Source organism: Cyclopterus lumpus, chromosome 10, assembly GCF_009769545.1.
Source record: "Cyclopterus lumpus isolate fCycLum1 chromosome 10, fCycLum1.pri, whole genome shotgun sequence".
Taxonomy (NCBI): Eukaryota; Metazoa; Chordata; class Actinopteri; order Perciformes; family Cyclopteridae; genus Cyclopterus; species Cyclopterus lumpus.
The window spans coordinates 6,288,133-6,313,838 of record NC_046975.1 but is presented as its reverse complement, the minus strand read 5'-3'; the positions used below and the strand labels follow the sequence as shown (position 1 = coordinate 6,313,838).

Here is a 25,706-nt window from a genome sequence, read left to right as displayed (position 1 = left end):
TTTGTTTTGTTTTGAGAGAGTCAGGCTAACTGTTTCCCCCAGGTCTTTATCCTAAACTGGCCTAACCCCGCTGTGACCTCAGCTCTGTACTTACTTGAACACTAAGAGTGGTGTCAATCTTCTTATCTCACGCTCAGAAATACAGTGAATGAGAACATTCATTTTAATATATTGAACTATTCCTTTAGAATGATTATTGTGACCAAGCCTTCTATGACATAGATCTCGAAAAACACTCAAAACTCTCATATGATCAACCAAATTGACGGTTATGATTTCTTGCTAAATTTGAATGAATGTTCATGTTGTTGTGTGTGTGTGTGTGTGTGTGTGTGTGTGTGTGTGTGTGTGTGTGTGCATGCAAAATGTGTATAATTATGTATAAGTGGTATCAAATGCGTATACAAAGTATAATTGCAGATTAGTATGTATGCATATGAGACTATGTTGACTGCCGGACCCATGCATAGCAGATCGTGTTTGCATGTGTGTACCTCCAGCACCTTATCAGCAGCAGTATCATTTTCCTGGGCTAGCGTGCACCGCTGTCTCTCAGCTCAGACTCACATCAGTGTGTACAGCAGCTGGAGGGCAAAACCGCTGTGGCATTGATCTCCAAATCCCAGAATTAGGAGAATTTTGCTCTGGCGCAGCATGTCGAAAACAATCCTTGCAACAGGAAACATATCCGAGGCCACACCCTCGAACAAGTCATTAAACCATCCCCGGTGAATTTAAGCTTTCAGCGCGGCTTTCTTTGGTGCAAACACCTTTAGGTCCGCAGTGAACAAGTGTCTCTATTAGCCAAGGAATGACGGAGAAGTGTTGGTGGAGCCGTAACAGAGCTAGACGAGTACATGTTCAGGCCCCTCTGTGCATCAATCACACTTGTAATGTTTGTACTGGGAAAAATACTTGATGAATTCTTCAATTAAGGGGATTTCCACCTTAAGCCACTAACATACATACTGAACGTTGATATGAATGCACATGCAAGGATATTCACTGGTTGAATGAGTGACTCTACAAGACTGTGTGTGTGTGTGTGTGTGCGTGTGTGTGTGTGTGTGTGTGTGCGTTGCGAGAGGTTTCTCGCTTGTCTGTCTCCTCCTTTTCCGCTCTTTGTTCCGTTATCTGTGTCTATTTCAGACACCCTGTGTGTGTCTCTTTCTCTTATGTCTCTCTCTCTCCTGTCTCTCTCACTGTCCTTGTCTCAACAGAGCATTATACCTCTGCACACACACACACGCGCGCGCACACACACATGCACACAGCCATGCCAGTTAGCTGTTACTGTTGCTGCTGTGCTGCAGATGCCCTAGTGTGCTGTCATTAGCAGGGAGATCTGGGGCTGCTATAAATTATGCACACAGAATAACAGAAGGCTGAGGATTTCTCCCCTCTCCTGCCTGTGCGTGTATCTATATATATATATATATATATATATATATATATATATATATATATATATATATATATATATTTGTGTGTGTGTGTGTGTAGACAAACTATGTATAGATCATGTTTTTGCTCATTTATGTATTACTGACATTACACTGATCAACTTTGCAACTTTGCTTTCTGACGTGTGTGTATTTGCCCGCTTTTCTGCACACTCACGACTGCCTAACTCATGTACATGTCCTTCAGATATGTAGCGTGTGTAAGAGAGTGTGTATGTGTGTGTTCTTTCTTGTGAATAATGTATCAACACTCACCTTTTTTCAAACAGTCAGCCTTAGTAGAAAACTCTGACACATGCCTCTTAAAGGGACCAGCCCCAACGCCACATGGCTCAGTTTGTGAATGAGATAGGTATTTGTGTAACCCCACTTACATACACATCAACACACGCACACACGCACACACACGCATGCAGATGCACTGCACACACCACCCACACATACGCGGCTGCCGCTGCACACTCCCTACACCCTGCATCAGCAAAGTGTCTGTTTCAGCTCGGATGGATTTGGCCGGTGCGCCGTCTGTTTCTCTGTTCAGATTATTCCACAGCAGAATTAGATTAGACATCAAATTCAGAAGGGAATAATTAGAAACGTTCACGCCAAGAACTTGTCAGTTGGCATTCCATATAAAGCATTTTAAAAAATGTCGTCCGACTGTTTTCTTGGAAAGCCATTTTAATCTTTGGCATTCTTCTCCATAAGTAGCCCTGCTGTGCCTGACTGAAAGCGGTTGGCACTCAGTCAGCGAACGACTGATATTCATGAAGTTGTTCAACTGTCACTCCGGTTAAGGCGTCATGAGCAACTGCTCTGTCTCACTTCCAATGTGTATTTTAGCGGCCGTCCCTATGAACTTCTATGTGAACACGAGGAATGATATCACTGAAACAGACAATGAATTCTCTGCAAATATCTATTGGGCAAGAAAAGGGTTAAAACACCCCTTTGGTTCTATATCGGGCTATCTTGGGCTCAGAAAGGCGTGCGCTATCTTTATCTCTCTTTGTTGTGGCGATCTTTGATGGTGACAGGTGGAGTATCTTCATCTGTCTTCCAGATGTCCTCCTCTGCCTCTCTAGATGTTATCTCTGATCTATTATAGGCTTGTGGTAGATACTGTGTATATGTTTGTTTTTGCATCGTCGTATTCTGTGTGAGCAACATAGCTTTTGAGAAGTAGTGATCTGTATTTTCTTTTGAGTGATTGAGAAGAGGTTGGCACTATATTGCCTAATTCTTGATTTATGAAATCCTATTTCAGATTTTTTTTTAAGTTGGTTTGGAGATACTGAAAATCTGTTTGTTTTTTTGGCAATCATGCCGCAATTCCAACAATTCCCATTTTGTCATACCTATTGGCAGAAAATATGCATGTTGCTCCAAGCATGGCTATGAGCAGATCTGGCTCCAAGCTCTTCCCTCAAGCATCTAAGAAACAATGAAAAATGCTTTTCCAATGTCCCTAAAGTGTACTGCATGACCTGAAAGAATGTGTTAAGTACTGATCACAGACATATACAAACAAGTGAGACCTCTTACAATATTATTTTATGTTATTTTCTATAATATTCATTTGCTACAGACAGTTAAGTTCCTTGTAGTCATTTCAGGATTAGGTAGAAAACAAGATACAGTCTTACCTCGATGGTTATCTGTCAAATGTACCCTATGAGGTAAAATGCATCCACAAAAAATTGAACAGATAGTTTGAAAACAAGAGATTATCTAAAACGGTAGAATGACATTTCCACTGTGGCCAGTAGTAAACTGGGTCGGACATATTGGAATTGAACACTTTCAAATGACACCCATCGCTAGTCACGTATGGTCTCTTATTAATCAACTGAAAATGACAAAACACAACTTAAAAGTGAGATGCTGTCACTTGAGCAGCAGTCAATGAGCACCCTGTCCAGTGAAAGTTGGACTCACTTGTAATACATCTTCTGTTGCTCTTTTCTCTTTGGTTTGCACCATCACAGGTCGACCGGCTGATAAAGGAGCACACAGCCATCGTTATACGGAGGTTACATTACAGGGTTTCTGGGAAATGTACTTAAATTATAACAAAAAAAAACTCTCGCTGCTATTTGGTGCTGCCAACATGCAACGTTGCCAAGTGCAGATTTAATCCTCAATAAACCTTTGTCAGTGCAGCACGTTCATTTTAGTGGATGTGGAAATGCCGATGGGGATTCAATGTGCAGCAGTGCCAGTCAAACAAAAGGCCAAGAGGCTAGTGAGACTTATTAAGTCTCTATAGCCTCGCAGTTTAGTGTCATACATACTTACATAATGAAGACATTTCGGCCTTAGTAAAATGTAAAGAAAAATTGAAGTCAAACTTTAATATGCACACAGCTTTTACCTTCAGGTGAGCCTCATGAACAGCATTTTTCTCTCTGCATTCAACAGTCTGCGAAACAACCCACACATGCATAGAACAAAGTCAAAGAAGGTTCAAATGTATTGTGGCCTAACACTTGATATAGATGAAAAGCTGGCACACATGTACTTACAAGTAATTCATGAAACTACATTTCAGTCATTTTTCATTAGATCTTCTTCAGCAACTCATGGTCTCAAACACTTGATCTTCTTATGTAAAAAGTATTCATACAAGCTTATATCAGAGAAGAGCTCACAACTGTAAACACCTACACATTAGGTGAAAGTCTCCCCCTTCTGCAAATACACAACAATAAGCTGATTCAGATCTGACTTTCTTAACTTGTGAAGACTGTCAAACATGACGGAAATTATTTAGTAGGTGTCACTTAGGCTGTCACTCAGGTTGCTATTCCAGGGTCTGTAGCTACTGTACATTTCTACCTTCAAATCAAATTAGTAAGAAAAGTGCACACCCTCATTTCTACCCCCAGGTTGTTCCAGGGTCAGGGGGAGTATGAACCAAGCGTAAGTCCTGAGCTGTGATGCCTATCAGCATGTCCCCAGACAGAAAAACTATGGTTTATTACAAAATAATGCAGAAATCTTAGAATCCATACAGAATCCATCTAAAGTGCATTCGGTAGAGTGCAGACCTCCGCTGGGTTCGTCTGCAGCGACCACTACTGTAATGTTTGATGGAATAAATACAAACCACAATTGCTACGCGTCTAGACCACAAGCTTATCAGACGCATTCCCATGTCTCATTTAACAGATACCCTCTCATTTTAATCTATGCAGCTCTCTGCACCGGCAGCATACAACTAAACTGCAGTTCACTGCATAACGCTTTATGTTGACTGTTTCACACTTCCTCTGAACACAAGCTGTCCGTTCATGGGACTAAGACTGTTAGTTGTATTGGCTCTGTTAGCTCTGTTAGCCCCGTTAGCCCCGTTAGCTCTGTTAGCTCTGATAGCTGTATTGGCCCCGTTAGCTGATTGCGCTGCTGGCCAAACACACTGTAGGACTGCCAATGGCTGCAAACAGCTAACTAGCTCTAATCCTACTGACGGCTCAGTTTGTCATTTTCAAAGCGATAGTTAAACATACCTATATACGGTACTAAATAAGGCAATAAGAAACATAAGTGGTCGGACAGGTTGACAACTGAAAAGTTGTTAGTTATGCCACCTGTGCTACAACTTTATTTGGAGGTCAAACTGAAACCTTTAAGATTTACTGTTTGGCTTTGTTTTCTCTTTCTAATACATTTGACTAACCTGGGGGGTTTGTATAATTAACAGACTCTAACTTATTTTTGTAATGTTGCAGATTTTTTAGATCTCAGCACCTTAAATATATTCTTCAACTCACATCCAATATGAGTTTAGTCAACGTATTAAATGTGCACTCACGTTTTGGTAAAGATCCTGGCTGCAATATTTTAACAAATTGATGTACATTACATTTCATTTAGCTGACGCTTTTATCCAAAGCGACTTACAATCATATACCGTAGACACAGCTACGGGGAACAATTCAGGGTTAAGTGTCTTGCTCAAGGACACATTGACTAGGGCCGTGAGCAGGGATCGAACCACCGATGCTCTGATTGAAAGACGGACCTGCTAACCACTGACCGACAGTCGGCCATACTTATTATGTATGATAATGTTCTTCAAAAAGTACACAGTTGTCCCAAGAAATGAATGCTTGGTAATGGTCTCTGTGCAATGTTTTTTTATCCCACAAGTAATACTCTCTTCTTTGTCCTTCTTTACTTGTAATACATGTTGGGTGATCCATTCCCTGATATCAGAAATGCAAATATATATCTGATATTCAGGTGTAGTAGAAACGTGGGTCTGGGTACCAGCGGAAACTGAAACCGTATTTACAAATGAGATAAAATAACGGCTACCCACATTGACAGAAATGGGACCAAGCACAGAGCCCTGGGGTACACCACAAGAATGAAATCTCAACATCTTTGTCTTTCAAAGCTGCAGTAGTGCACCTTCTTCAAACAAAGTCTTTGTTGGTTTCTCAAAGGGGCAGTGGGACATCATTCTTCTGTAGAATCTGCAGCCCCTTATGGAGGACGGATGTAATCAATGCTTCAATCCTCTTATCAGGAGAATTGTGTCTGTTAGTCTGCTTTACAAGCCATGAAGTTATGGTGTGTCTGCCTGTTGAGGGCAGAAGGTTGATGGGAGAGATGAGAGGTGGGAAATGGTGGGGCGAGGCGTGGTGGATAAGAGAGGGAGGAGGGAGAGGTGAGAGAGCAGGATGGATGAAAACAGGAAGGAAGCAGCGGGGAGAAAGAGAGAAAGAGAGAGCCGAGGGAATATGAATGGGTGAGAGTAGTGGAGAGGTGAGAGAGAAGAGAAAGAATAGAAAGTGTTGTGGGGGGGGGGGTAGAAAAAAGATAAACGGAGGACAGGTGGGGCACAGAATGACTTGCTCACGACTCCCAGAAAAGAGGAGAAGGAGAAAGGAGAGACAGAGAGAATAGCTTTTCCCCACCGATCTGCCCGCAAGCCCTTCATTAACTATTCATTACCAACTCTGCACATCCTCTCTATCTATCTATCTATCTATCTATCTATCTATCTATCTATCTATCTATCTATCTATCTATCTATAGTAAGAGCTTGCTTCTCCCTATTTCTCCATATCACCCTCTTCTCCAGACACACAACTATTAAATACACACACACATATTTATGTGTGTGTGTGTGTGTGTGTGTTTGTGCGTAGTTGTGTGTCTGTCTTTGAAAATAACCTGATTTCTGTAGAAATCTAAGGGGTGTATTTATACTTAAATAGATCTCCCTGCAGCCGACAGAACAATGCACAACACCAGTGATGAGAGACAAGGTCAAGTCAGTGTGTGTGTGTGTGTGTGTGTGTGTCTGTGTGTGTCTGTTTGTCTGTCAGCATATGTGTCTACAAAAACAGAAAGGGGAGGGAATTATTTATTGACAGTCACTCTTGCAACCACACACACACATCCACACAGAATGATTTTCTTCATCAAATGTGGATGTGACAAGCACACACACAGTCAAACATACACAATGCCAAGTACTCTCTGTTTGTAACACACACACACACACACACACACACACTCTTACATGCATGGAGGGTTGCCCTGGGCTTACTATTGCTGCTGTGCAGAGGTTAGCTGGGTAATACTGCATGAGGGCCTGTTGTGACTGCTATCATTCAACTACCAATGCTCATCTCTCTCTCTCTCTCTCTCTTGTCCCTCTTTCTCTCTCTCTCTCTCTCTCTTTTCCCTCTTTCCCTACCTCTCTCTCACACACACTATCTCTTGTGCTCACTCCTATTCTTTCTCAATCTTTTTTCCCTTTCTTTCTGCTTTACATCCACTCTCTCTTTCTTTCTCCTACTCCCTCCCTGGTTTCCATGGTGACAGCTGTGCGCTGCAGAAATCACACTGATCAGAGAATGAGATAGAAGGAGCTTCTCTTTTTTATACATGAACACACACGCGAGCGCTTGCACTCAAACACACTCGACACATACAACAAACGTAATACACACTGCGTGTGTGGGGATCCCGCCGTTATGACACACATCGTGTTCCTCTCCACTTTGTCTTTGTACATTTTATGAACGTACTGTACTTCTTCGTCAGCTGACTCACACACACACACACACACACACACACACACGTTCAGCCCATGTGTGCTGACATGTTGCTGACCATGCCTTCTGAGGGTGCCATACCTGTCCGCGAACACACCTAATTGGTTTGGCTGCCATATCAATCTCTGTTATTAGATCATGGTTACCAATAAATCTGATAAAGGTTGTTGATGCCTGCTTTGCTGGACACAGAGAGACAGAGAGAGAGAGAGAGAGAGGGAGGGAGAGAGAGAGAGGAGGGAGCATCAGCTGACCTTGAAAGAAGGACCGCTTGATGGACGGCTGATGGGAGCGCTGGTCACGTGTGATTGGCTAGGGGAGCAGGCCGGTCACAGGCTATTGGCCAGACAATGTTGTCCATTTGTGCCCCCCACCCCACCCCCCACACCCCTCTGTGCTCTCACTGAAGAATTCTCTCATCACTCAGTAATACAGAAGGCTTAGATCAGCAAATTACAGTGCACACACACACATTCAATGCACATGTACACACACAAACAATCACGCATCTCCATCAGTGCAGACAGTAAAATGCCAACGAGCACATCATGTGCGTCACACATGTTCTCATGTAAGCACTCTCTCGCACACACATACACACATTCATGCACATTCACAGTGCTGTGGAAAATATGTGTGTAAATTGCAGCTGCAGAATTAGACTTGTTATGGCTTGCTTGGTGCCTGTGGTGTGTGGGATGTGTGAATCTACTCTAATTGTGTCTCTCTCTCGCTCTCTCTCTTTTTATGCATAACATAAATTGTTGCGCAGGCGTTGTTTTTTCTGTCTGCAGCAGTACGAATATTTCCTCATCAAACTGAACCTCAACCTCAAACACAACATTTTCCAAATTAAGTTAATTTAATTTGTGTTTCATCCACAATATCTTTTATGTGCTCGTTAGCCAGCAGTGCTGCCAAAATTAAGCATTTTCTGCGAGGTTTGTGACGGGGCCCACAGGATTTATAAGCCAACTTGGATGTTCTCTGGTCTATTGGTCTATAATTTTACAAGTAAGAAATAAAGAGGATGGATTGTACAACGATTCAAAGGTCGACATCAGATAGTAACATAAAGTGCCATTATTGTAGCAATATCACTCAATATGGAGTTTTGGCAGTCTTTTAGAGGGTTGAGCTCTTTCTGGTGTATTTGTGTTAAGTTGCTGGCTGCTGATTTGTCTAAATGTCTATATTTCCATCTCACAAATGATAATTCTACCCTATGAATCCCTAGATTTTTTAAATATGGACTTTAGTTGAGTTGAGTCTCATGTGTTTATAAGAAGTAGTGTTCCATCCAAACTCAAAGTCACCCTTCCTGTAGCGGGATCCTTGTGCGCTCTTTTGTGCGTTTCTAGTAATTAATGCAGAGAAAATGAGGCAAGATGGAAATATTAATTGGATTACTCATTTAAAACATCATCTGTCCAACATCCTAATGCACCCTATAGGTGCTAATGTGTTTCTGGCATTGAGAGAGTGGTTTTTGAGACTTAATGGAGAACCGTTCACAGTGAATTCTTCCTCCTCAGCATTTGTGATCTGGTTTTGGAACATCGGGCGGCAACAGTAGAGTGTGCAGCGAGGTTGTTTATATGTTTTACAGCTTTTTAAACCTATGAGTAACTGTAAAGTCCAACCGTCAAGAATAAACCCATATAATTGATTTATGAATGAATCATCACGTCTAAAATAAGATCAGTGAAGGTCTGTGCTGATCCTTCATCTTTGAATTCAGTTTGAAATTAAAGCTACCACAAGGAACTTTCATTTTGTGTTGATTTTGGCATCCATTTACAAAACCTCTCGTCAGGCTCTGACAGTCTGGTCCGCACAGTGATGGACGACTTTGTCACAGTCCGACTGCAGGTCGATGTCGCTGGAGTCTCAGCTGAAGGAGTCTCTGGTGAACCTGCACGATTTCATCTGATTTTGCGCGGAAGTGGACCCGCTGCCACCGATGACGAGCATTCTGCTGACGATGTAGAAATAGACAGTGTTCTCTTCGATGGGCTCGTTTACTTACGTAAGGCATATAAACGCAGTGTTAAACTGAGACGGTTTCACAGCTAGAAGTTCCTCACAATAACTTTAATGCTCGTGTTCGATTAGATTGCATAGAAATAGAACATTGAAGTGTCATAGCCTGGAGGGTAGACGGGTCACATCTGTTTGAGCTGAAATTACAACTGACAGCAGCAGAGAGGAGAACCTATTTAAAAGTGTGACAACAACGATGTCATTGGCTTACAGAGAGACTGCGCAGACTCTGAATGGTTCATTTAATTGACACATCCCCCAATCAGCTGATGGAGTAATTAGAGACTGAGATTATGAATGAACAGGAGTGTAAAGAGTGTCTTCCTGACTGAACTTCAACTTGAGCTTCATTAGTTGTTTATTATTAACAAAAACTTCTTTCACAGTGTGAGTCATTTCAAATCTTCTTCTTGAAAGATGATAAATTATCATATTGAATAATCACCCAGCCCGACACTTCTCACTCCTCATTTGGTCTTTAATGCCATAAAGGCCTTTGATGTCCGATTAAATAGCTATACAATAGACACACATGCAGGAACATGCAGTATTGCTCATTTTCATTGAGATTAGTTTCAATTCATTACTTATTTGGAAAGGACAAATTCATTAGGATGTTTTAATACCTAAAGTGACATGAAGTGGTATGTCAGAAGCAGTGGGAATTTGCAGCGATTTAATCAATCCGACAGCGTCACACCCATGAAATGTGGACGTCCCATCCATGAAGGGTAATTTCCTTTGGGTTTTCCCCAGGCCGACAAAACTTCCATGTTGCTCGAGGAGAGCGTCCCAGAGAGGGATGCGCTCATTGGTGACCGGGCTCAGCACTTACAGCTGCTTCAGCCTGACTCTCACCACTCATTTCCACACTAATCTGCATAAAAGCCTCACCTCAGACGATGAGTCTCATCTGGATGGTTGTTAGTTAAGTGGAGCTACGGCGGATATTCTTGCAAATATAGTTCAGTGTTACTTTCCTTTAAACAATTATAAAATATGTGCCAGTGGGGCAAACATAATTTCACCTATTCTAATACAAATGATCTTGTTTCAAGGATTTCCAAAATGATTTGCCTGAAACCTGCAAGTCTTTTTCTAGAAAGACAAATGGGATTATCACTTCCAACTGGCAACGTGTTTTTATTTGTTTTACAGCCGAGTAATCGGTTAGTTGTCAGTTTCTTCACTGTGGATCCTTTTTGGTTTCTTTACTCCTCTATGACTGTAAACTGAATATCTGATCACCAAACAAGACATTGGAGGACATTTTATTGACCAAACAGCTAATCCATTAATCGGGAAAAGGATCGACAGATCAACAATACAAATTAATGGTAGTTGCTGCCCTAATTTGTTCTCATGAAAAGTATGTCTTTCAAGTCTTATATCAAGACCTAATTAGTTTTTAAAGGGGAAATCCCTGCAAACCCATTTTGGTTGATCTAATTAGCTTCATGGTGAAATGTAGGGTACATGTAACATGTCAGGGTATTCACGTCAGAGTTTAATTTGATCACACGATTATGATGTCACCGGTCCTTTTTCTATATCTCTCATTTCCTTCCTGTTGGTATTTGCCAGAGGAAGACCTGTTGGTCATAATGCTCTAATACAATTAAAGGGAGCCATGATTCCAGTGTGCAGGTACTGCTGATAATATGATGGAGTGTAATACTGCAGCAGGAGATATTTTTAGCTACCTAAAACATAACCAGTAAATGTCCGGTTTCCTCTCTAGACTAACCATGTTGGACATCACAGTGAACATCCATACAGGAAGAAATATAGTCTCTCGCAGAGACTAACAGACCTAATAGTTTTCTCTTCTTTCTCTCAATTATTAAATCTCATTGCTCATGATCTCGTGGAGCACAGAGGTCGTAGGAAGGTATTCAGGGTCATCCCGAGGGTCACGCGAGGTTAGGTTTGAGCTTTACTTACAACGTTGGTAGTGCGGAAAAGGGTGTTTCATGTTAAATATAGAAAAAAGTGAACACATCTTTTAGCTGCTCGATTATGGCACAAATCACAGTCACGATTATTGGTGTCAATATTGAGTTTGCGATTCATTTGACACGTTGACTCATTGACTGGAAACAATGAGCATTTAGTCGCCTTTATTTTGAAGTTAGAGCAAAATTAAGAGGCTAGATCTATGAAGAAATGTTGTGTTCTTATAAACAATATATAGATATAATGTTGATGACACGGCGAACAAGTCACACCCACAAAGCGTGTTCCAAGACTTGTTAACTGTCCACCTTGGTTGACAAGGGCCCGTCCCTCCCTGCACAGCCAAGATGACCTAGAGCCGCCCGCCGTGCACCACCACAGAGGAAATACGCCCGGCGAGGGTCAGCCGGGCGTCAGCCCGCTCCGGGGAGAGTTCCCATGAGGGGATCCTCCCACGCCGAGCGATCGTCCCTGACCCACCAAGCAGGGCCTGAAAGCTAAAGCAAAACTACAGCATCGTTGCAAAGCGGAATGAGGCGCAATAATTGTTTTATGTCGATTATCTTCTCATCATAATTGTTGGAAGCCAAAATCGTAATTGAAATTGGATTGATTGCACAGCCGTCCTGTCCTGGACAATCATACAGGAATGAATATATAATAAAGACACAACCTTAACGAATGTCTCACGCTTCCTCTTTAAATGGAACATGTGTATCGCAGCAGAGCACGACAGGTCGGCCATTTGTTTGGGACTTGTCTAAAGGAGTTAGAAATGTATGAGAATCAAAACACATTCCAACACTTCATGACACAATGCGCTGGCGAACACAGACTCATGTTGAACACGTTTAAAGACAATCGGAGGATGCTAGTCCTTTGAAAGTGGGCATCTAGCAGAGCTCTGGCCTCACACCGGGAACAACACCGAGAATGACGAGCTGTGTGCCGCAAGTGTGATCGAATGGACCGCTTGAGGTAGTTGATGGATTAATAGATCGACAGAAGGATTGGCCGTTATTTAACATTGGATGTATGGACAAACTGTCTGTCCTCTCCTTCTCCTCCGGCGTGTCTTAACCTCCTACTCATGTGTGTGTTTTGCCAAGAATATTCCAATCTGTGGAGACCTAAATTTCATTTTAACACCTCACTCCTTTCTCCCACACATATTTCAGATGAACTCACTGGTTTCCGAGGAGCCACAGTTACCACTTGTGTCTGGGTTCTAACGTTGGTTGTGCTTCATGTTTCTGGTGCTGCCGTTCCATTAATTAATGTGTTCACTGCAGTTTGTGTAGTGCAACACCTCATTCATACTTCAATAATTGTTGCTTTTACCCATGATGTCGAAGTGTTTTTCTGAAAGGAAAGCTATTATTATTTCTGTCCCGTTGCTATTTTCTTTCTTTTGTTTGTTGGCATTTCCGGTTAATTTGCTGTTGATTATTTCGAATGTATTTACTGACTGTGAAGCACTTTGTAACTTGCTTTTGAAAAGTGCAATACAAGCAAAGATTATTACTCTCAGAGGTGTTTTATCATCGTGAGTCTAAATTTCAAATATGTTCTGCTGGAATTGGCCTAAAGTCGTCCCTCCCACAATGAAACCTCATCTCTTTTCCACATATGGTACTTTGTTATTAGATCACAATTCCCATGATTTCCTCATTGCCTCTTGCAAAAATACCCATGAAAACAGCGAGGAGGCTGCTCATTTCCTCACGAGAAACGGTTCGTCTTGACTTGACGTGTCGCTGCAATAACAACAGAGGGTCCCGGGAACTCATCCCTGTTTAACACATACGGTTTCCTCTAAGGACTTCTAGCTAGCACATTCTTCCAGAAGGAGGGCGTAGAAACAGCTCAGCCTGGCCCGGCATATCGATTGAAAGGAGCAGAAAGTTTGTATGTGTTTTCTCCTAGAAATAAATAGTTCTTATGACCGTGGTCACCACATCAGAAGTCAATCACTGCGTGAAGTGGGCGCTTTTTACACACAATAAACCCAAATATAATATATGCAGATCGTTGTTGTCATTTTTAGGATGGTTTTATTCTTTGGGCCACCGCAGCACAACAAGTAAACTCAACACCGACACATTATCACAACATAAAGCGTGAGCCGTTATGGCGAGCATTTCCAATATTTCTAATATATTAACTTGTTGCTCTTCTTTTGTCTCCAACCCGATCCCTGAGGAAAAAATGCTGAACGTCCCCGCATGCTCTACCACTGTTTGGTGCTAGGTCTGCACTGTGGGGGGTTTATCAGAGCTTTTTCACAGCAAACAGCTGCCTGCTGCGTCTCATCTGTCACGCTTTTCTTTGTTTTGGTTTCATCAGTCAACAGCTGCACAAGCCAAGACCAGGTCTAGTTGATTCGAGTCACGATTCGACAGTGGTTCATGAAAATACCAAAATAGCAGACTAATTATTCCCCCCAAAAATATACGATGACAGTGACAGGCAGTGCTCTTCTTCAGCATAACTCATTACAAGCCAGGAGCCACGGCGAGAGAGAGAGAGAGAGAGAGAGAGAGAGCGCGCATCTTGGGATGTTGAGATGATTTACTTTGGTGTGACGTGGAATTATACATCAAGAGTGTGTGTCGAGTCTGTGACAAGACTAAATCTCACAAAATGTGAGAGCTGGATTTAAAGATGTGCTGCTTGTTCTGTTGTGAGTCTAGAAATCCTACTTAAATCCTACATACATAACTGCAAGCTGTTTGGGTGGTACTTTCATAGAGGTTTTCTTTCTGTACCTCCATCCTGAGTTTGTGGTTTTTTTCCCTCACATTCATTTCTCACTTGGGTCATTTAAGGATGATGCTGCCATTGAAAAATGCAATGCGTTAGTAATCCGTATGTAAAAGCACACATTTTGCACAGTTTGCAAAAACGAGTAAAAACTGAATTTGTTGAGGAATATTTTCAGTGGCGGTTTAATATCAGACATATCAAGCTTTGGGTGCGATGCTTGTTCGTTTTGGACTTTCCGTTTGTCGACAGTCAGAGAGATACATACTGTCAGAGGCCTTGCCTCCTCACTCACGCTGCGGCGCTGTTTCACCCGGTAAACAGACAGTATGGCATTTTGTTTTCACCTCGTGACTCAGTCGGATATTATGTTCATTCCCTTTGGCTTGGTCTGTAGCGAGGGGTTTACAGACGTGTCTGGCCTGTCGATATAGACAGTTCATTTCATGTTTCTTTTAGTTTATTAAGCCGATCAAAACCAAATGCCAATTTCCAGTCGCATCGACAGTCGTTTCTTTTAAAAGTCATCTTTCAGCGACTTGAATGGTTGCGCCTATCTCATTTGTACACATTTTTCTCTTCTGGCTCTAGAACAGGAATAAATTCCATCTGTCAAGGTCTGACTGGTTGTTTGTATTTACCACCAGGAGAACAGCCATCAATGACCACAACACCAGACCTATTTGAATCTCCGAAACACATTTAGAGTTATATAGTAGATACGGTCTGTAGAGGTCTAGACCCCTGTAGAGGACCTTTTTATACATTTTTAGCCATCCATGGACGTATAAAAGCAACTCGAGGCGACGCGTAGGAGGCGGCACCCTGTTCATTCCTATGAGAGTTGCTCACAGTATATCATCTCCGCATCCACGCAGGAGCTTAGACTACACAACTGTTCTGGGTCAATAGGATCCAGTTGGTCCTCTGCCTGCGTGAGTCTATTTTTACTTTTTAGACCGGCTGCTGCTGCTGGCAGTTTTCATGCAAAATATTCACAGATGAGAATGTCTCCTTTCTTTTTTTTTATTTTAAAGGCCTGAAGAAGTGTCTAACATGTTCTCAAACCTTTGTGTCAATTCATCCACAAGTCTGTCTGCCAAATGTTTCCTGTCAAAAGTATCCAATAGACACAAGACCAAAGTAATATTCAGTATGCTGTGTGAAATGTACAAGAAGAGACTCACAGACATTTAAACCTACAGCGTCTCTGAGGCTCAGCATCCACATGCAGTGTCTACTTAGTGTATGTGAGGAGTCAATGGGAGAGCTGTGAGCAGTATGTGTGTGCGCACATGTGTGTGTGTGTGCGTGTGTGTGTGTGTGTGTGTGTGTGTGTGTGTGTGTGTGTGTATAAATGGTACTATATAGTGCTGACTTGTCTCTTTGCTTTAGCTTCTGTGCTTGTGCTGTCAGTGCTGGTGTCAGTGATGCAGTCTGTTATAGTTTTTAAGGAGAGAAGAGAGAGAGTGTGAAACTCTCCGGAGACTGATGAAGCACACACATGCACACACACTTGCACACACACGCACACACAGTTCAATAGTGAAAATCTACTGCAGAGTTTCTGAGGGAAGATCTTTTTTCTCACTTTTTAGAATTCAAACTATAACAAAGTGCTTTTCCTGTGTGTGTGCGATGTGTATGTATGTGTGTGTGTGTGTGTGTGTGTGTGTGTGTTGTGTCATTGATTTTCCTCTATGCTTGAGCCATCTCTCCTGTGAACTCTGAACTGTTGTCTCAGGTCTTGATCCCACATCTTAACCCTCACTAACAGAGTTTCACATCAGCCACACACACAAAGTCATACACACACACACACACACAGTCATACACACACACACACACACACACAAATACACGCACACTCGCACAATTAAAAGGATAGATTAATTGAATGTCTGTAGTTAATTTCAATAATGCAAGCTTTGATTTTCTTTCTCCGCTTCCCTTCTATTGTCCTATTCTCCATCTCCATCTCCCTCTCTGTCTCTCTCCCTCTCTGTCTCTCTCCCTCTCTGTTTCTCCCTCTCTCTCTCCCTCTCTGTCTCTCTCCCTCTCTGTTTCTCCCTCTCTCTCTCCCTCTCTGTCTCTCTCCCTCTCTGTTTCTCCCTCTCTCTCCCTCTCTGTCTCTCCCTCTCTGTCTCTCTCTCTCCCTCTCTGTCTCTCTCTCTCCCTCTCTGTCTCTCTCTCTCTCTCTCTTTCCAGCCTCTGCTCCGAAGCTTCGGCTGATGCGAGGCCAGTCTCTGGTGGAAGGGGACAAGCTGAACCTGAAGTGCGAGGCGTCGGGGAATCCCAGCCCTTCCTTCCGCTGGTACAAAGATGGACACGAGCTTCAGAAAGGCAGAGACCTAAAAATAAAGACCAACAAGTGAGTCTGTCAGACTGGATTTATCGCTCACACAATATCTACGCCAAGAAGTTTTGAAAGTGGCCAAAAATCCAAACAGATGACCGCTTTCTCAAACACATCCTGTACATACCGCTCTGCTTCAATGACCCTGTGCAACTTCACACTGCACCCGAACTGTGTAGGAAATGTGACTTTTACTCACGTCATTCATTTCATTCATCGACAGAGACGCATGGGAAGCGTCCTGGTATCCTGATCCTGGATCAGTCTGTGTTATCGCCTACTTTTAAGATTCTGATATTGAGGGAGAACAGTGGCTTTTTGTTGTAATCAGTTCCTGTGAAGATTGAGTGAAACCTGTTTCTGTTTTGAACGTAGTAATTGTCCATTGGTCTTCATGGCCAATCGCTACCAACATTTGTATATAATTACCAGTCCTTTATTGTGGACTGGTAGCACAAGTCCACAATAAACATCCTTTATTGCTTCTCTGGGCTGGAATTTAATTTCTCATTTACTCGACGATGAGTCTGCTGCTTTGTGTGAAACAACAATAACCTACACTCTCTTTTTTTCTGCTCTGTATCAATCTCTCTTTCCCTCCTCTGCCCCTCGTTCCTCTTCACTGAAGAAAAAACTCAAAGGTGCAGATCAGTCGTGTCCGTGCAGAAGACTCTGGGAACTACACCTGTGTGGCTGAGAACTCACTCGGACAGGAAAACGCCACGAGTATAATCAGCGTGCAGATCTGTGAGCAACGACGCATCAGTCTCTATCTGTCTGTCTCTCTATCTGTCTGTCTGTCTGTCTATCTGTCTGTCTGTCTGTCTGTCTGTCTGTCTATCTGTCTGTCTGTCTGTATGTCTCTCTATCTGTCTGTCTGTCTGTCTTTCTATCTGTCTGTCTGTCTGTCTATCTGTCTGTCTATCTGTCTCTCTATCTATCTCTATCTGTCTGTCTGTCTGTCTGTCTGTCTCTCTATCTATATATGTCTGTCTTTCTGTCTCTCTATCTATCTATCTCTATCTGTCTGTCTGTCTGTCTGTCTGTCTGTCTGTCTGTCTCTCTATCTATATATGTCTGTCTGTCTGTCTCTCTATCTATCTATCTGTCTGTCTGTCTGTCTGTCTGTCTGTCTCTCTATCTATCTATATCTGTCTGTCTGTCTGTCTCTCTATCTATATCTGTCTGTCTGTCTGTCTGTCTGTCTCTCTATCTATCTGTCTGTCTGTCTCTATCTATCTCTCTGTCTGTCTGTCTGTCTGTCTGTCTCTCTATCTATCTGTCTGTCTGTCTCTCTATCCATCTCTGTCTGTCTGTCTTTCTGTCTGTCTCTCTATCTGTCTGTCTGTCTGTCTGTCTATCTGTCTGTCTGTCTGTCTCTCTATCTATCTGTCTGTCTGTCTCTCTATCTATCTATATATGTCTGTCTGTCTCTCTCTCTCTATCTATCTGTCTGTTTCTCTCTCTATCTATCTCTATCTGTCTGTCTGTCTCTCTATCCATCTCTGTCTGTCTGTCTGTCTGTCTGTCTCTCTATCTATCTCTATCTGTCTGTCTGTCTCTCTATCCATCTCTATCTGTCTGTCTGTCTGTCTCTCTATCTATCTATCTGTCTGTCTCTCTATCCATCTCTATCTGTCTGTCTGTCTCTCTATCTATCTATATCTGTCTGTCTGTCTGTCTGTCTCTCTCTCTCTCTATATGTCTGTCTGTCTATCTGTCTGTCTGTCTATCTGTTTGTCTGTCTCTCTATCTATCTCTATCTGTCTGTCTGTCTGTCTGTCTGTCTGTCTCTCTATCTATCTGTCTGTCTGTCTCTCTATCTATCTATATATGTCTGCCTGTCTCTCTCTCTCTCTATCTATCTGTCTGTTTCTCTCTCTATCTATCTCTATCTGTCTGTCTGTCTCTCTATCCATCTCTGTCTGTCTGTCTGTCTGTCTGTCTCTCTATCTATCTCTATCTGTCTGTCTGTCTCTCTATCCATCTCTATCTGTCTGTCTGTCTGTCTCTCTATCTATCTATCTGTCTGTCTCTCTATCCATCTCTATCTGTCTGTCTGTCTCTCTATCTATCTATCTGTCTGTCTCTCTATCTATCTCTATCTGTCTGTCTGTCTCTCTCTTTCTCTATCTATCTGTCTGTCTGTCTCTCTATCTATCTATCTCTATCTGTCTGTCTGTCTGTCTCTCTATCCATCTCTATCTGTCGGTCTGTCTGTCTCTCTATCCATCTATATATGTCTGTCTGTCTGTCTCTCTATCCATCTCTATCTATCTATCTGTCTGTCTCTCTATCTATCTATATATGTCTGTCTGTCTCTCTCTCTCTATCTATCTGTCTGTCTCTCTCTCTATCTATCTATATCTGTCTGTCTGTCTCTCTCTCTCTCTATCTATCTGTCTGTTTCTCTCTCTATCTATCTCTATCTGTCTGTCTGTCTCTCTATCCATCTCTGTCTGTCTGTCTGTCTGTCTGTCTCTCTATCTATCTCTATCTGTCTGTCTGTCTCTCTATCCATCTCTATCTGTCTGTCTGTCTGTCTCTCTATCTATCTATCTGTCTGTCTCTCTATCCATCTCTATCTGTCTGTCTGTCTCTCTATCTATCTATCTGTCTGTCTCTCTATCTATCTCTATCTGTCTGTCTGTCTCTCTCTTTCTCTATCTATCTGTCTGTCTGTCTCTCTATCTATCTATCTCTATCTGTCTGTCTGTCTGTCTCTCTATCCATCTCTATCTGTCTGTCTGTCTGTCTCTCTATCCATCTATATATGTCTGTCTGTCTGTCTCTCTATCCATCTCTATCTATCTATCTGTCTGTCTCTCTATCCATCTCTATCTATCTATCTGTCTGTCTCTCTATCTATCTATCTCTAACTGTCTGTCTGTCTGTCTGTCTCTCTATCCATCTCTATATGTCTGTCTGTCTGTCTACACAATCTGATCAACTAGGATAACTTTGAACTCTCTTAGCACACCAATGCAAATGTCCTTCTTACATGCTTTGTTCTTCAGGTCTCCGTTCCTCCTCAGCAGATATTGTTCATAGGGAGTTCCTTTTATCCATCTTTCTGAACACTAAAAAATGATACTGCAGTGTTCTGTCCATAATCTTAAGATCAATGGATATCTACTCTTGTAACGGCCTGTACTTTAACAGAAATGTGAGAGCCATTATTCTATTAACATTCAGCAACTTCGCTTTCCACAAAGATTTCATTTCAGTAGAGAAGGGTGAGAATATAATATAATTACTTGTGTTTGTTAAAGAATCTGCTCATGTATTCACAAACTTAATTCATCGACCGCGGTCAGACTGTGTGGTATTACGTGTGTCATCACATCGCATCTGTCAAGATCAGTAGATCATTGTCGTCCAGCTCATGTGTCAGATTATTCTATATGCTGTGTAAATAGGGAGAGGGGAAACAGAATAATGGATTACTTGTAAATATACCCCAAAGGTTTCAAGTTCGAAAAGAAGAAGCCAGAAGTGTGTTGTTGTGGGGGAGCAGGTGTATCCGTCTGAGCCCGACTCTTTCCACCAGCAGCTGTGAGCTGCAGAGCTGCAGCGAGCACAGGGAGGTGACTGATGCCTGCCCAAAAAGTAGATAGATTTGTTACACTAAGCTCTTTGAAATTCACCTAAGAGGTCTGAGAGGTGTGTGGCATGGTGTGGTCTGATAGTTAGTTATGTGACTGCCACCACATGTGAGCACTGAGGTGACAGCTTTCTTTGCATGTGTCTTTCTGTGCGATTGTCCTCCTCGCAGTGACCACCACCACCCCGTCTCCAGGTGTGAGCCACGCGAGGCGCTGCAACGACTCGGAGAAGGCCCACTGCGTCAACGGAGGAGACTGTTACTTCATACATGGTATTAACCAGCTGTCCTGCAAGTAAGTCGGTTGCTCGGTCGCCCCCGTTGCCCCCGTCCCCCCTGCTCCCCCCGTTCCCCGAGCCATCGATGTGTAGTCGCTCCCCCGTCTCTCCTGCCTCCCTCTCTTTCTGTCTCCGTCTCTCTGGTCTCAGACACTGTGTCGCTGGTCACTGCACCGCCTTGTCTTCTGTTCCCTGGTGGTACCCTCCTCACGTACACGCACCTGCAGCCCACCGAGCCACTCACTACGCACTGTGTCCTCGGCTTGAACACAGAACAAAAGGGCTCAGACAGATCAAAACTTGGACGTTGTGTCCGCATGCATTCGAATTGGTCGCATCTTGCTCTGAGCGGATCGCTTGAGTTTACAGTTAGCAAGTGACTGCTCGCCTCAGAAAATGCTTCCTGACATTGGTTCCTGAAAGTTACAACTATGGTGTGTTTGCATTGCAAATTATATTCCTAAAAACACATGTTTCTTTTAATATTCAGAATACACACCTGTTCATTTCTATACCAATTTGATATATTCAATTAACAATGAAGCCCAATTAAGTTAGATTAGATGCAAAAGACAGCAAAACTGGTGCCTTGAATTTCACCTGTTGGTAATATGCTGGTTGAACCCAGTGGAAACAATGAGCATTGACCTGCATATGTGCAGGGTGATGACGGTGACTACTGCAGCCCTTTACCTGCTCCATACCAGCATGGCAGTTGGTTCTACGTCTGCTGACCCTGTAGCAAGAACATACATTTCTGCAGACCACAGTATTGCTCAGAGGAACTTCACAGGGATGAAAAGTTAAAGAGGACATCCCGCTGACTGAGGGTATTAGCTGCTGCCTTTCTTGTCGGTCACTCTGTTGGCATGTAACCACAAAATGCTTTGCATGCTGAGGACACAGAGGACAGGGCAGAAACAGACAGTGATTGGGATTGTCCTGGATTTATATGACTGGTGCAGTGCCAGTTCTCAGCATGTCGGGTCGGTGCGTGTCCATATTGCACCAACCTCAACACTGCACGTCATTGGAACCCCAGACAGGCAGACAGACAGGCAGACGATTACTTCCTTTATAGTTAAATTCAGATCAGTGAGGTCTGTTTTCTTTTTACCTATTCATTGTCACTCACCACCGTCTGTCAGTAGCCACTGTTAGCAGCTGTGCATAGCAACCATAATCACAGTGCATAGCAACCATAATCACAGTATTACATACTGCTAATAGCTTTCTGAAAATAATAATAGTAATAAGTCTGGTTATTAACTGTGAAAAGTCCAAATAGCATAGCTATATCAAAGCATGTATTCTGCTGTGTTATCATAACTCATTGTAGTATTTGCATACAATAATAACTGTAACCTATTTTTCAACCACAGTAAGAGCACAACCGCATTATATATTTGGCCTGGGTGATGACATCTTATAATCTACCGTAAATGAGCACATCCATCTAGCCCCTAAAATCCTAATAAACCTGAAACGTGCCGTGTTCTACAGTTAATCTGAAGTCTGCCTGTTGACCGCCGTTAATAATTAACACGGCCTTTCTTTTGGTGTAACGTCAGCCGGCTGGTGGCACTGGAACGTGGACGATGGAGCTACCAGAACATTTCTATAGTCAAAGCCTGCGCTCCATGCAAAACAAAAAGTGTGGCGGACAAACACACGTTCACTAATCTTTTCAACATATTCAGAAAATGCCAATCTGATGAAGTTAATCGCCCTTATGCTCGCCGTGGTGCTGCTGTTGCAGGTCACGGTCATCTGTGGCCACGCGCACCTGATGTGTAAGGTTATGCATTACAAATAGGGAGGGAATTCATTTTCTCGTGTCAGACATTTTCATTACTGTTAATGCACCAAATAAAATAAAATCTATAATAATTGTCCTGGAGTCTCAAATCATAAGTTTGGGATTTCTTAAGCTAACACACGCACACAAACATACACACACACACACACACACATGGCAAGCTGGATCTGAAATGGAGTGATAGTGACGCCACGACTACTTCTGCATTGACGCAGTCGAGGAGTGGTTAACATGGTTCACTGCACGCTAAGTATCTAGTCCTCCTTCTTCACTTTTTATGAAACAAACTGTTTCCCTCCCACTTCCTGTGAGTGGGAGGGTTTTTCTTCAGGAAAGAGCTACCAGACCAGTAGGTGTCTGCAAGTGCACAAATTGGATATCAGATGAATCACTGCTGTGTTATATCAACTTATTAAGACATTTATTTATATGAGAGTGTCACAAGTTACAGTTACAGCAAGTAGGATAAAATAGTGTGCATGTCCTTAACGTGGTGTACCAGGTAGACCCTCGCGGCAACATTGAGGCAACTTGGAAGTGGCATCACATTAGCAATTATCCGGTCACATTGCACTTCTTTTGTCCACATTGAATATGACTGTACGCTCAGTGCAGTGCTTTTTAAACACAAACTGTATTAGCAACCAAAGCTTTGTGTTAACCGAAGCTAAGCCAAAGGGCTTTGTACATTTTCTAAACTGGAGGTTGTAATCTCTCAGTTCCAACTTGCCAAACATACAGGATCATCTTCTAGATGTGTATCAAACACTTCCCTCTGATGTTGGATAACAGATGGTGTGTATAGACGTGCATAATCAAGAGCTTTGTTGTGTGATGCTTCGTGGACAATTGGATGTATGTGCTAGAAATCCATCCTTAGATCCTTCGGTGCCTGCTCAAGATCTACGCTCCTTGTTTCTTCATTTCCATTTCTCTCTCTTTATATATATATTTATATCCCTTGCTTCCCCTCTTCACTCCCCCCCCCCCCCCCCCCCCCCTTCGCCTTTCTCTCTATCTCTCATCTGATATACCTTCCGGTCATCGCTGAAGGATAAATCCTTTTCTTTTTTTTTCATGATGCTGACGAGCAGCAAAACTTTGTTTCGAGAGAGTGCATATAGACCTTTCCGCGTATAAAGCAATGTAGGAATACAAAACGGGCAGGATTTCCCGGCCTCCTGTGCACGGTTGTTCACAAAAATGCATCTTCAAGAAGCTACAGCGGGCTAGCGAGGTAGCAGCGTTTCCAGAAAGTTACAGCTGCTCCTCAGCTCTGTCCTCCTTGGTTGGCCTGTCTGTTTGGGCCAGTGGATAACGGGATGTAAACATGGCCGCCGTCCGTAGTCTGTCTGCTCGGCTTGTTCAGACATGTAGACCCCCCCCCCCCCCACCCCCACCCACACTCACACGCCAAGCCGCTCGCCATTCTGCACAGCAGCTGCACGGCGCTGGCAGACAGCAGGAAAAAAAATGTTAATATCCCTGAAATTTGAGGTGGTATTTGCAAGCTCCTTTGTGGCGACCATGGACACGTATAATCTCCTCTTATCCCTGAAGGGGAAAGTAATGCTGTACTGCAAAATGGAGTCTGTAGGTTACAGTGGAGGACGGCACATATACAGAAAGGCACCCTGGCTGAAACAGAGAGTGGAGGTTAAAGGAGATCAGTACATACAAACATGCCCCCTGGCGAGCTGTTGGCAGGGGGAGCTCGGTGTGTCTCGCTTACTCAATCTTCCTTTCAACCTGTGTTAAAGCTTTCTGTGTAGAGTGGCAGATAGCTCTCATTCGGATTGATCTGAACTTTGTAAACTCCAGTCTGGCAGCCAGTCGTAAACATTAGCCCATGTATTCCCAGCTATAGGTGGAAAATGCCAAATTCCCCATTTGAATCAATAAAGTTAATTTAATCTAATCTTATCTGCAAATGCCACGAGTTCAGGCTAGTATTGATGCCTGGACATAATGTCATAACGTCCACTGCTGCCTGTGGGTGGGTGGAGTGGGGGGGGGGGCTTTTCTTCTTCTTTTCCTTCTGTGCACGTTCTCACAGTCAATACAATTGGGGGGGGGGGGGGGGGGGAGTAAAATACAGTTGGGTGGGAAGAGCAGCATGGGCACGGAAGAAGGGAACTGGGATTCAGAGAGAGAAAGAAAAGAGGCAAAGGAGAAAAGGAGGAAAAAAAGGGATGATATACAGTAGAAGCTCTGCCGGCATAAGGCTGCCTCTGCTCCGAGTGTCTCCCACCTCTCTCTCTCTCTGCTCTATTTATAACTCTGTGGGAAATTGCTGAGTGGGCTCTTCCGAGGGTTTTTGCTGTAATTGATTCAAAATACAAGTTGTCTCTTTAGTGGTGAGAAAGAGGAGGAAATGATCCCCTGTCAGTTATATGGACAGTATATACATGGGGGTAGACTGGGGGTCGTTGCTTTTTAAACTGGATACACGTGGTGACCTGATACTGTAACGGGGCCACACCCATGATATCATAACACAAGGGTTCGTCCATTGCTGTGATTCATCTTCAGTATAATGTGCACTGCAGTTGGACCACGTTTTCTACAACATGCCTATTGGACTGCAGTAAACGCTAAACTACTATCACTTATGGCATTAAGGAGATTAAATCAATTATGCCTGGCTGGGTAAAAGCCACGACACTCATTATTACACATTATTCAAGACATTTCAGAATTTTAAGCACTCTCTCAAAAAGATTTTCTCAAGGACACCAATTTAAATGAGGTCCTGCAGATTTTCATTCAACAGAGCTGATAAGTATTAATAGAAAAGAAGTCGAAAGTCACAAAAATAACAATAATTTGGATCATGTATATGTATCAATTGACCAGTGACCGTGATGCAGCGAGGAGCCTCCTTGTTAGTTTCAGTGAGTGTGATGGCTGTTCCCTGAATATGAATCATATTCAGCCCGTGGTATCGCTGACAGCTCGCCACCCATCCAGAAACAAAACTGTTGCTGTTATTTAAGCCCATGAAAGAGCACCAAACCTTTTCCATCCACTTTCACGCTCACACACTGTAGAGGGCTCGGTGTGTGTGTGTGTGTGTGTGTCACTCCTAGACTTCTATTCTTGGGAAAACCACATAGATTATACACATTTTTGCATTTGTCGGTAGGTCATTTTGACAAGTCCTCATTCTTTCAGGCTCCGACTACGGGGTTCATTTAGGGATCACACCACACACAGCATTTACACAAAGCCACGATTGTTGTTTTCATTGCCGCTGCACTCCCCTGAACTCCTGCATGTGCATGATGTAAGAGGGCACACCGCTTTGATTTCCTGCTGGTGTGTTTGCACCCCAAGCTCCATTAAACCGT

The 25,706-nt window shown here is 43.0% G+C and overlaps 1 protein-coding gene across 1 annotated transcript in view; it reads left to right on the top strand.

Moving 5' to 3' along the window:
• nrg2b (neuregulin 2b) overlaps nt 1-25,706 on the top strand; it is a 45,833-nt gene that overhangs the window by 5,815 nt on the left and 14,312 nt on the right. The window contains exons 2-4 of the mRNA XM_034543743.1: nt 16,508-16,670; nt 17,284-17,402; nt 20,431-20,554. Of these exons, the coding sequence (XP_034399634.1) occupies nt 16,508-16,670; nt 17,284-17,402; nt 20,431-20,554 (406 nt within the window). The remainder of the gene's footprint in view (nt 1-16,507; nt 16,671-17,283; nt 17,403-20,430; nt 20,555-25,706) is intronic.